The sequence below is a fragment of the Microcebus murinus genome, chromosome 22, assembly GCF_040939455.1.
Source record: "Microcebus murinus isolate Inina chromosome 22, M.murinus_Inina_mat1.0, whole genome shotgun sequence".
NCBI lineage: Eukaryota > Metazoa > Chordata > Mammalia > Primates > Cheirogaleidae > Microcebus > Microcebus murinus.
Window position 1 is genome coordinate 21,968,981 of NC_134125.1, and position 12,546 is coordinate 21,981,526.

At 43.3% G+C, this 12,546-nt stretch overlaps 1 protein-coding gene across 7 annotated transcripts in view; it reads right to left on the reverse strand.

Moving 5' to 3' along the window:
• Nucleotides 1–2,975: 2,975 nt before the first annotated feature.
• Nucleotides 2,976–12,546, reverse strand: part of EIF4ENIF1 (eukaryotic translation initiation factor 4E nuclear import factor 1) — a 52,713-nt gene continuing 43,142 nt past the window's right edge. For 4 of the 7 annotated variants that reach the window (XM_075996709.1, XM_020283047.2, XM_075996708.1 and 1 more), the window contains exons 11-19: nt 12,115–12,186; nt 11,482–11,662; nt 10,465–10,541; nt 9,999–10,141; nt 7,701–7,785; nt 6,332–6,464; nt 4,810–5,154; nt 4,313–4,477; nt 2,976–3,732 (exon numbers count right to left, since the gene is read on the reverse strand). In XM_075996709.1, the coding sequence (XP_075852824.1) occupies nt 3,491–3,732; nt 4,313–4,477; nt 4,810–5,154; nt 6,332–6,464; nt 7,701–7,785; nt 9,999–10,141; nt 10,465–10,541; nt 11,482–11,662; nt 12,115–12,186 (1,443 nt within the window). In that variant the 3' untranslated portion in view covers nt 2,976–3,490. The remainder of the gene's footprint in view (nt 3,733–4,312; nt 4,478–4,809; nt 5,155–6,331; nt 6,465–7,700; nt 7,786–9,998; nt 10,142–10,464; nt 10,542–11,481; nt 11,663–12,114; nt 12,187–12,546) is intronic. The other 3 variants (XM_075996711.1, XM_075996712.1, XM_075996710.1) reach the window with 1 other exon arrangement.

The following is a 12,546-nucleotide window of genomic DNA, read 5'->3' on the forward strand; positions in this document are numbered from 1 at the left end:
CATGTGTCATTGTCAGAATTTGTTTTGGGATGGGCTGAATGAGTCAAGGTGTGTACAGTGATGCAGCTGCAGAAGGGATACTTGGGAGCTTGGTCTTGAGTGTGAAATGGATAAAATGTGATATATAATATTTTATTTGATATTTAGTTATGGGAAACTCTTTCAACTGGATGTGGCCATCAGTCCTTTCAAATAGTCTTTCCCACGTGATACTGAAGAGAGGAAGGACTTGATTATTCTGTGCAAGGCTAGACCATTTGGGAGATGGTGTAGGGTGGCACTTCAGGACTCTGACCAGGCAGATGGGGTTTGAATTGCAGTTCAACCTTTATTTAATTAGCTTTGGAACCCTAAACAAAATTACCCAGCCTCTGTGAACTTCAGTTTCCTCATGTAATAATGGAGATAGTAATAGCACTTACTTTCTGAGGTGGTGATCGTTAGTATGAAGGGAGATGGTACTTGTGAATTTCTTAGCGCAGTATCTGGCATATTAAGTAGTCAGAGTGAATAATGGTTTTTTTCCCCCAGGCCCTGTCCTTTAGTGGGTTCCCTGTCTGCCTTAGGCAGAGCACAGCCGTGTATTATCAGTGTTGGGCTGAAAATTGAGCTGAAACATGCTGCCAGCTGGGCCACTAAGAGCCTCCTTTCCTGTAGCCCAGTCTTTCTGCTTGAACACCTATGGTAGTCCTGGCCTCAACCATGCCTTTGGGCAAAGGCATGAAGGCAGAATATTGCGTGTGAGGCAACTAATGTGATCTGAACAGGTTTGTGTGTGTACATACGTGTATGTATGGAGGTGTAGGAGGTTAGGTTAGGGTTGGTGTCAGGACTACTTGAGAGGATACTAAGGACATAATTAGAAGTTTTGGGGGCTGGAAAATAGGGGACTTTAAGGAAATTGGTCTCATGTGAAATTGAATGGCAAAATTTTGATTTGGTGGGCTAGTGAGAATATAGGCAGAGGGAGGGTGTGGGCACATATGTACACACATCTAAACTTGGTAACTGATTGACTTGCTCTTTGGAAGAAGCCAAAGTTTATTTCAGTATGAACTGCAGAGATGATAGAGTAGGGGTCATCCCTGAGAAAATCAGTAAGGGATTACATGTTTGCAGGAAGTCAGAATTTGATTGTCTTCAAATCAGGCAAGCTACAGCTTTTAGCAGGTTGTGAGGGATGGGGATGTGAGATTATTCACATATTCAGTCTTGGTCCAGTGCTTGTTTCTCCTGCTGCCCTAGTGACAAATGTTTCCCTTTGATAGTCTTCCTGGAGTTTGGGCTTAGCACTGTCCCCAGACCCAAGAGATAAGTCCCTCGGGCCTGATATCCTAGTTACTTTTCACCTTGATATCAGTGGTGTATTCATGGTAGAGGACATGATCTAGAGAGCCTGTCCCCTCTGCAGGGTAACATTGCCTTTCTGAGCTATAGGATTTCCAGCATGGTTTGCTCTCCAGCCAGAACATAGTGGGTTTTGGGGAATTCTTCATGCCCAAATTCCCTTTCATCAAGCAAGCATTTAGCATTGGCACTATGGTGGGGAAGAGTTGCTGAAATCCAGTCATTCAAGGCCTCAGGAAATGCTATGAATAGGCCTTCGGTCCATCATTCAGCACTCTCCCTTCCACTTGATCCGTGGCCCCTTAATCCATGAGGAGAATATTACCCTACTTTCCCTTCTTTATCCTTTGGACTTGGCAGTTTTGAGAGAGGGGTACAGTTTGGTGTTAGGAATGCTGCCTGGGGTAGACAGCTGTGGAGGTGCATTCTTACAGGCTGTCACAGCATGACTTGAATTTCCTGTGCCATTTACATACTCCATGTTTTCTTTCCTGACCTTAGTACAACTAAGCAGGCCCACTGTTTTGTGCCATTAACCAGTTAGAATGCTTTTAGCTGCATTTAACAGAAACCACTAATTTAACCAGCTAAAATGGATGGAAACTTGGTTTCTTACAGAAGTTGTCTGGAGTTTAAATGGGTTCATGGCAGCTATTGTGTCATTGGGGGTCCAGGGTTTTTTCCATCAAACTAATCTATTGGCAGTTGGATCCCCTCACAAGTCACACAGTGTCTGCTGCAGTCCCAGGCTGTGTCAGCATCCAGAAGGTAATGAAGAGGGCTGAATCATTTTGGAAAGCCAGTTCCCGGAAACCACGTAGCCTGTTTGTTATTGTTTCTCATGGCCTCAATGGAATCACATGTCCATTCTTGAATCAGTTGTTGGTAAAGAGAATAGAATTATTGAAGAACCAGAGTTTAACCCTGTAAATTAGTTTCATTCTTAGATTATGTTTGTACTTCTCTTTCACAAAGAAAGGGCCAGTGGACCTGACTTCCCTTCTCTCTTAATATAGCCTGCCTAAGAGAGTCAATAGCTATCTCCTAAAAGAAGGCCTGGCTGCACTTTTCCATTCATTTTATTCCCACTTTTTCTCACTATGTTGCTTAGGCTGGTCTGGAACTCCTGGCCTCAAGTGATCCTCCAAAGTGCTAGGATTACAGGCATGAGCCCCACTGGACCTGGACAGCATCAGAATCTTGAAGGAGGGTCTATATGGAAAAATTAGACTTTAATGGATTAAATCAGAACTCTGGGCGAGATAATCAGGATACTCCAGTAAACATGATTTGTTTGGGAGAAACTACTAGTGTATTACATGATTTCCCAATAAATAAACTGTTTTCACTAGATGGGTTCAATCTTGGAAATTAAGCTATAGATATCCTGGTATTAGCCATAAGGCTACCTATAGGATCAGCCCAGCCAAAACTGATCCACTGGGGTCTTTAAGGCTCAAGGAAGAAGGCCATATCTTCATCCTCCTAAATCAAGACAGAGTTAAATTCTATGGGTTTTAAAATTAAAACTTCCGATCAGTTCCCTCAAGGAAAACATTGAACCTCATAGCACAGCTGGTTAGAAATGAGGAATGGATTCAGGGAGGAAATAAACAACAATGCCTTATCATTTCATCCACACACTTAACATATGCCGCTTTAATCAACCAAAAGAAAAAAGTCCCAAATGTACAAGTGAAAAAAATCCAAACTGTTGACACAGGCTTAACTAATATCAGCTACTTTTATGTACAGCTGTATAAGTTCAAAAAAGCTATCCTATATGTATATACAAAAGTTGTTTATACACAGGTCTGTACATAAGGGTCTATACATTTATTCCTCAGAACCCTTAGGTGCCACCTCTTAGTGAGGACACCAACACTTCATTCACATATCTTACAAAAAAGAAAGACTGTTTCCAGGATTGACAACACTATGCATCCTGTATTCAGACAATAGGCTCCACTCGATTGGTTAAGATCCTTCCATCATAATGTAGACCACACCAGGTGCACGAGCTCCCTGAACAGAGTGCTTCGCACAAAGTGCTCCAAAGTAAAAAGCCAGTAAACCAACACGAGATGGGGAAGCAGAGTCCTGCCACCATAGGTCCAGGTTTAGGTGAGCCTGCATGCCCTGCTCACTGTCGGTATTCCAATTCATCCACACTGATGACTTTGGCGGGCATGGATGGCAGGGGCTGCTGTAGCACATCCGAGCCAAACCATTTGGCGAGGCCCACGGGGGAGCTGCTCCTCTGGCTGGGGCGATGCTCCAGCTGGGAGTGCATGTGAGGCAAGCCTGAGCGGCTGGGCATGTTCTGAGGCGTCGTCTGAACACTGACAGCTGCTGCCTGGGAACCAGAGCCTGGAGGATGCAGAACTGTGGAGATAAGCAGGGTTATCCTCCACAGCATGAGGGGGAAGGTAATTCTTTATTAGGCCCTATCCAAATAGAAGTCTTTATCAAACCCTATCCAAATAGAAGTCTTTACCAGAGGATTTATTCTAGGGCTTCTTTAGAAAACTGCCTTGAAGAATGTCAGAAGAGAGCACCTTGAAAAGCTGAGCTATACAGAAGCCATCAATATTGAAAACCCACCCTGGATGACATGACCACTACCTTCCCATGGCAAGTAACTGCATCACAGCATCACTAATGTGGGCTGGTGAGAGGGCATCTACCCTGTGTTGGGAGGATTCTCAGCCTTCTCTCCTAATAGGACAAGGAAAGCCAGAGCACACTTAGCTCTCCCACTGTCTTTGCAGGAACTGCAATCCTAAATTCCACAGAGGTCAGTTTACTTTATCCTATTCTCTGGTTAACCCTTGCCCTAATCTTGCTAGGACAAGTTAAACAATGAAGTGTCAGTATCAATTCATCTTTACCAGAAACTGGTCCTAAAAAGCTTCAAGATGACTGAAACCCATCCCACACTCACCTGGCCCATTCCTGAACTTACCTGAGCGCTGTAGCTGCTGTTGCATCATTGCCAGATGCAGTGGTGTCCCAGGTCGAGGGTTTAAGAGAGGGTGACTAGCAGCAGGTAAAGGGTAAAAGGGCTGACCCAGGATTGGGCCGGATATTCCTTGTAAATGAGTCAGGTCCATCCCAGGAGGAAGCACACCTGTTGAGCAAAAAACCCAAACTACTGAGTAGTCATCTTAATGTTATGTGGAAATTTTCAAGCTTGGATGTACAGTTGCTGATCTGGAAGTTTATTAAGAATGAAGAGTGCTTAAGCTAGGTTCCTAATCTTTTAATGGACTAAGGGATGGACTGGATTGGACCCACTGCTCACCAGTTAGATGGAAGAATCTAGTAACATCTTTCTGGGGATACTGCCCCCGCCCCAACACACACACACACACACACACACAGGATAGCAATTCATCAGTGCCAGCAACTGTTGTCATGCCAGCTCCACGGACCCACACCCAAAACTGATCATAAACTCACCAGCTTGGAGCAAACTTGGAAGATGTTGTGGATGTACCCCTTGGGCCAGCATCCTTTGCACCAACCCTGGGTGAAGCTGGTGAGCAGGCCGAACGATAGGGACATGGGGGACGAGAGGAACTTGGTGGACAGGGCGGAGAAAAGGTGTTCCTGGAACTGGGGATGCCAAGGTGGGTGTTTTTCTCCCAGTTGCTTTAGGTCGATAATCTTGTTCTTTGGTGTAACGGTTGGTCTGGGACAGTGGGGTGGAACATGAAGACCGTTGTAAGGTTGACAGTTTGGTATTTGTAGTGGGAGAAGAGTCTCGATCGACACTGGATACAGAGTTGGATGACAGGAGTTTTTCTGTAAGGATTCAGACAAAAAGAAAATTTTGGCAAACCTCTCCCAAACACTTTGTCCTCCTAATGGTCAAGTTCGTTTCTTAAGAAGCTCACGATATTATTTGATCTCTTTAACAAGTTTAGAAGACTGCATGGTAGGGACCATCATTTGCTTTATAAATAGGACCAGAAGATGAACTGCTGGGCACTCTGCTCTACCCAAATAGCTGTGGCCTGGATCTGTATGGCAGCTAGTCCCAGCCTAGTCAGATGTTTGTGATTAACATACTTTTTAGCCTAAGGGGGGGAATGAAACTATAAAATTATGCAAATCCATCACAACAGAAAATTTAAACAGCAGTTACATTCTGGTCAAAGACTCTGAACTGTCCAATAGGACTTTCTTCATACCCTCCCACCCCCAGCTTTCTCAAGCACAGAGAAAAAGCTCTCAGACCAATACTCTATACCTGTATTATTAGAATCTGTGTGTCACCGTGTCCTTCACAAACCCTACTGTGTAACTCCTAAAAGCCTCTCACATGGTTTCTGGACCAGTCTCCATGGACAGGAGAGAACCTTTCAGAAGTAAAACTGGCTGAACTAAAGTTGCCAAATCACTAATTATTCAACATTGAAGCACTCTCAGATTGGTCAGAATTTAAACAGCTAAGTGAATGCAAGCTGGTCCGACCCTTCTCACTGTCACAGAACTGCAGCCCAGAGAAACGCAGGGTGTTGCCCAGGACTGTGTAGAGAATCACGGTCAGGCTGGTCAGCAGTCAGGCCCATGTTCTCTCTGTCACATGCTTTCTTTTTTTTTTTTTTTTTTTTTTGAGACAGAGTCTCGCTTTGTTGTCCAGGCTAGAGTGAGTGCCGTGGCATCAGCCTAGCTCACAGCAACCTCAAACTCCTGGGCTCGAGCGATCCTTCTGCCTCAGCCTCCCGAGTAGCTGGGACTACAGGCATGAGCCACCATGCCTGGCTAATTTTTTTTTATATATATATCAGTTGGCCAATTAATTTCTTTCTATTTATAGTAGAGACGGGGTCTCGCTCTTGCTCAGGCTGGTTTTGAACTCCTGACCTTGAGCAATCCGCCCGCCTCGGCCTCCCAAGAGCTAGGATTACAGGCGTGAGCCACCGCGCCCGGCTGTCACATGCTTTCTTGAGCAGTACCCTCAGCAGCTCTGCAGTACCTTCGCTGGCCTTTTGAGTGTCCTCTTTACTATCACCAAGAGCTGTTTTTCCAGATACTGGCTCCTCCTTGCTTTTCTCTTTGCTCTCGTACATCTTACGAATCACTGAAGTAGGGGTAAAGGAAGGAGACAGCTGTGGAGAAAAACAATTGGCATTATTAGCACATTCTCTAAGTACCTTTTCCTAATAAGAAGCCAGGATTAACTGGCAAAGCTACTCAACAAAGTGAAGAGTCCCCATATTGCCTATATGGTAGCAAAGTCCAACTCTCAATGGTGTGGTCTGTAGCTGCTGGAAGAAAAAATGGAGCAAATGGGCAGTGTCCCAAATGCATCATCCCTTGCTCCCAACACTGACGATGGGGACCTGCCTACGTAGCCTCTGCTTCACACATTTCCTCAGCTGGGATTAGGCTGGGAAGGGAAGAACATGGCCAGAAATATACCTTGGCACAACAGCCCCTCCTTCTGGGAAAAGACATTTCAGAGACAACCTCAGAACCTAAATTAATCCATACTTGTAATATTTCCCTTAATGTGGCTACCAGAAATGTCACAATTATCTCAATAGTCTCCTTAGCCATTAGGATTCATCACTTGGAACCACTTGTTCCCATCTCTTCACTGTCTTTCTCTTTTGTTGATTTTATCATGCATGCACCTTTTCTCATTAAACCAACCACCCCACATCCTTGATGGCAGATGACAGGTCATGGGCTCATGAACTGAAAAGCTACCAAGGTACTGGTACAAAGACCCACTTGGCATCCTGAAGCACATAGCAAGTCCCCCACCCCTCCCCCGCGGTTTATCAGCTTTGAAGATGGTAAAGGTCTGTGGGGAATATATTTTTAAAAACATTTTTTAGATAATACTAGTCAGTTGTAAAACTAGCCTTGCCACTGCATATAAGCAAACCCTTTTGTTGTTTCAAGCCTTAGTTCATATCACTGAGACCCAAATCAGCAAATCTGAATCTGTGAACTCCCCAGCATGTTTCACTGAGCTCCCACGATCCCACCCTGACCCCTGTTCACCGCTGTCCACCTCACCTCTGGCTCTCACCCTTGTCTTCCTGCTTCCTCACACCAGCTGTTCATTTGTTTGAACATACTGTATCTCTGTGTGTCCTGGCCCATGCTTATTTATCTGCCGGGATACACTTTCCCCAATTCAGGGGCTTCACTAGAATTCTAAGAGTTACACTGTGACCTAAAAGGGGACAATCTAATTAAATAGGTATGAAAGACTACTAGATCAGTTATTCCTGTGGAAAGCACTCAAAGACATTTAGGGGCACAAAGGGTACAAACGTACAACCAAACAGGGAGAAGCCTTAAGTCATTCATAGTCACTAAAGGTCACTGACCATGCTTGTAATGGAGGCAGCAGGGGCTGGGGAAGAGGAATTCCCTCGGTGCACAGGTGCTGGTGACTTGGTCACTCGTTGTTGCCTATGAATAAACCAGTTATCAATGTGAGCCCCAATCTGTTCAAACCCCAAGTCCTAAAACCATATAATGCTCAAGACCAACTAGGAATTTAACATCCCCTTTCCCTTATCTAATTCAGTTTCCCAAGCACTTAGTAAGTACCAAACATACACAAAAGTACACAGTAAGTTCTGAGGGAAGACAAAAGCTTAATACAACATGGCCCTGACCTTGCAAGAGCTGTCAATCCCATGTGGGAGACAAAAAACTAGGGCAGAGCAAAGCATGTAGATAAGGCACAATGGGAAAACGGAGCTGAAAGAGTGCCTGATAGGACACTCTAGGGACTGGGGAATCTTCTTTGGGAAGAAGATGCATTAAACTGAGTGCAACCAACAAGAAGCTGAAGATGGAGAACAATGGTTCAGGTAGAGGGAACAGGTACAGGGGCTTGGGAAGACCTTGGGAATAGAAGGGTTATCCAGGGCTGGTATATGGTTTATTTGTAGATCACAAGTGAGGTAAGCTAGGGAGGGTATTCATTCTGTGGGCTGCCTATGCTCCAGAAGGCAGGGAGCAACACTAATTTGCATAGTACATAGCACAGAACTGATGCTGGTTCAAATCACACAGGGAATCAAGAGTTTTAGCTACTTTAGGACCCAGTTATATGCAGCATTCCCTATTCCTCCTGGTCTACACATGAGATTGATCTCAGGGCCTCCCAAATAAAGGAAAAAGAACAGACTTCTCTCCCTAGCCATTCTACTTATTCTCCCTTAACTTGGGAAGAAAATGGAGAAACAGTTGATGTTGGTATAAACATTAACAGGCTGAGAGGAGAATTATGTAAGCTCACCAGCTACTGAAAGTTTCCCTGCATTTCAGCCATGTTAAACTTTGTGCCACAAAGGTCAAAGGCCAAGTATTTTCAGCGATTCTAGAGGTTCTCTGAATCATAGGTAGACAGGAAGCCTAAATCCATGGCTCCTTACCAGTTAGTAACCCATTGCTTCCACACTGTGGCACTGAATATGACAGTGTGGGCAGACAGAGATAAGTGAATGTATTCTGAGTGCTATAACAGGATGCACTTATATAAGGGGTACCTACCTCCTTGTCTCAATGTCTTCATGAAGGTTTTTTTCTTTCTTTTTTTATTAGAGACAAGGTCTCGCTATGTTGCCCAGGCTGGTCTCAAACTCCTGGGCTCAAGCAAGTCCTACACCTCAGCCTCCCAAACAGCTGGGACCACAGGCACACACCACCATGCCCAGCTAATTTTTCTATTTTTGGTGGAGACGGAGTCTCGTCATGTTGCTTAGGCTGGTCTTGAACTCCTGCCCTCAAGTGATCCTTCCTCCTTGGCATCCCAAAGTACTAGGTTTATAGGCATAAGCCACCACGTCATAAATGCTGCTTAATTACCAAGTATTTTATAGGCAAGACTAAGCTGTAGTGTTCAGGGATGTGCATTTTGGTGATGCAACTAAAAAAATTAAGCTAGATTACTTCCAAAGGCTGGACAGTAGTCGCTTCTGAGGGAGGAGCATTTACTGGCATACGGCACACAAAGGTCTGCTGAGTGGTCAACAAGGGAGTTTGCCTTAAAGTTACACATTTGTTTTATGTAGTTTTTTGTGTTTTATTTTGCAATAAAAAAGAATATTGCTACTCCTTTCCCTTTTCTCCCCAACTTATGATTCTTTTCATTTTACTACTGTTACAACTAGTAGAAAAAGAGAATAGTCAGTAATCTACTTGTTAACAGCTCTGACCAATAAACTCTTGATGTAACAAACCTGCATCAAGAGACAGTTTGATAACATGGAACCTATGGGGGAAGGAATAAGGAGCTATGGTAGTTACATCTGTAAAAATGAATCCTTTAACTGAAAGAAACATAAAAATTTAAAATATGTTTACTCATAACAATCTTGAGGTAAATAAGGCAGGCAGCATTCTTTTCATTTGACTAATTAGCAAAGTGAAACCAAAAAAAGTAACTTATAAATCTAGGGAAAAAACCAAAACCATAGGATCAAAATCCTAATCCTCTGAAGAACTTAATCATATTATTTTAATCATATTATTCCTATATTTGGAATAGGATGAAATTTCTACCATATATTATATGACATACCAACACATACAACAGAATTATACTACAGTTAATTTGTTAATCTCAGGAAAACTACATCTGCAAATTCTCACATGGGCAGAATTAGTAGTACCTGTTTCTGAATCCATCTCTGGTTCTGTCCATCTGTGGTTTGCCAAAACCAGGCTGGTAGAAGTTTGCTGCCTGTACAGCAAGGTCATGTGGCAAGGCTACCCCCTCCAAAGCTGCCTGCTGTAACTCTAGCTGGCTCATCTGCTGAACAGAAGTGGCAAGGGAGGAGGGTCAGTAGAAGAATGAGCACAGTCAGTGCACTTTATACAAAATTATCTCTTAGCTTTTAGAAAGGTTTAAGCAGCAACTGAGAAAAAATTGATATTGCAAACCTGATGATTGTGTTGCTATTCACTAAATAGGATTTTAACTATTTAAGTATTACTTTATTTAGCAATTTTCTCACCTTCATTGAGCTTGCATTATAGTTCAAAACCACTTCTAAGAACTGTAGCAATTCAGTTCTACACCCCACAAGCAACAATAAGGTGAAAATAGATTGAGTTTTAGAAAGAGCTCAGCCTAACCTGGGCTGTGACAGGGCTCATGGGCTTGCGCATGCTTTGGAATGGATCTCCAAGTAACTGTGGTCCTGGCGTAAAACCTGTTGGGAAAGTTACAGTATCAGTGGCTGTCAAGATGGCATATGTGCATCAGGGAGGCATTATCACTAATGTGTGCTGCTCCTTGCTGAATACCATTCTCTTTGGGCAGCACTGACTCTCTGGGATGACAGATGTCCCTCTCCCTCTGTGTCTCCAGAGTGGGCTATGCAGACCTCAATCAGAGCACTTAATGGCCTGAATTGCCTAGCATAGATCCATCTTCCCCACTTAGCTGTCAGCTTTGTCCCTTTCAGAGCCAAGACCTCTATCTGGTAGAGAAGAGCTTTTTTAGCCAGCAGTTTGCCCCATCATCACTAAGCCAACTGGTACAAAAGCAGAGACCAATGCTGAGGTTTACACACTCTTACCAGTCTATCTCCCTATTTGTGGATGGAAGAGTTTGAAAACTGCCTCTTTAAGGTATTACTGGCAGGAGCCAGAGTGGCCAGCAACCTGAAGTGGTCCAGGATGGCAGGAACATTATGATATTCTATGCAGATACATTGCTAGGACAGCTTTCTGGAAGTTCTTTCAGTCACATTCTGAATTAGCCACAAGACTCTATCAAAATTAATTGCTTGGTAGAGAGACGCTATGTTGATTTCTACTGCGTATCAAGGAAAAACTTAAGAAGCCAAATTAACTTTTTTAGATTGAATTCCCAAAATAAGGAAGATTACTGAAGAGCTGGATCCAATTTGGATTAATTTCAAGAAAAAAAATACCTAAACATGAACATATTCACCTAGAAGGGCAACTGGAAATAGCTATCTTCCACATTTGCTCCTCTACCCCCCCCAAAAGTATAATAAATTTTCATATTTCTTTTTAAACTCATAAAGGATGCCCATGAAAGACTGCTGGTTCTAGGAGAGAAGTATAACCTATGTAGAAGGTGGGGTGGGGGAGGACAGACATCTATACTCAAGTGTAATTTACCAATTGGTGATGGTATTCTTGGGCGAAGGTAGTCTGCTGAGGCTGCGCGAGTTTGAAACACCTGTGACAAGGGAGGAGAGGGGGCTCTTTGGCCCAGCAAAGATGTTGTAGGCTCCAAGCTCCCCATAAGGCCACTCAGAAGATGAGAAGTGGGTCTTTGAACTGGTTGGCCTAGAAGTTCCTAAAGGCAGAAAAGCCAAATCCCTGTAAACAAATTTAGTTCTTTCTAGTCAGAGGCTATAGATTATAGATTAACTTTTCAAAGCCAGGTGATGAATCTCCCACATGCTCCACCGAGGGACTTGGCATATGTATATGCAACACATTTCTCTGAATGTTCAGTTAGCAACATTTGCTTTAAGTTAGTGCTACAAATACAGGTTATATACTTAGTTTCACAGAAATTGCAAACCTGCAAACTAGAAATCAAGGCTTATGTCAACTTTTTAGCCACCCCCCTCCCATCCATTGAAATTAACAGCCACACAGAAATATGTCAAACAGCAATCTCAAATCTTTGACTGCCAGGCAACATGGATCATTCTCTAAGACCCAAAGATGTGCTACTACACAAAACCAGTCAGAAAACTACTGTTCAAGACTCCAAGGCCACAGTATAAGATTGGGAAGTACCTGTAGAATGTTCTTAGGGACAGGCTGGCCTGGAATCTCAGCAGGGGACATCAAATGGCTTTCAAGATTTCGCTAAAAAAAGTCAAAGAAAAACTGGCTTTAACATTCTTAGCATACTTAATTTATAGATTAATTGGGGACCATTAAGAAAGCATAAAATACTCCCCCACCAGGGAGTTGACACTTAACAGCAGAATAATGTTCAAGTCACAGAAAACTTAGATCAACTGGTTCTGCCCTCATATCACACAGGTCCTAAAAAATCGGAATGGAAAGACTGGTCACATGTATGTGCAAATTTCATTCAGAACCTCTATGTGCTAACCCTAGTCCATTTCCTTGTTTCTAACACCATGGCCAAAAAGTGGGGGAAAAAAAAAGGTGAAATTTAGGAATACTTATTTAGTAAGAAGCCAAAGAAATTGATTTATA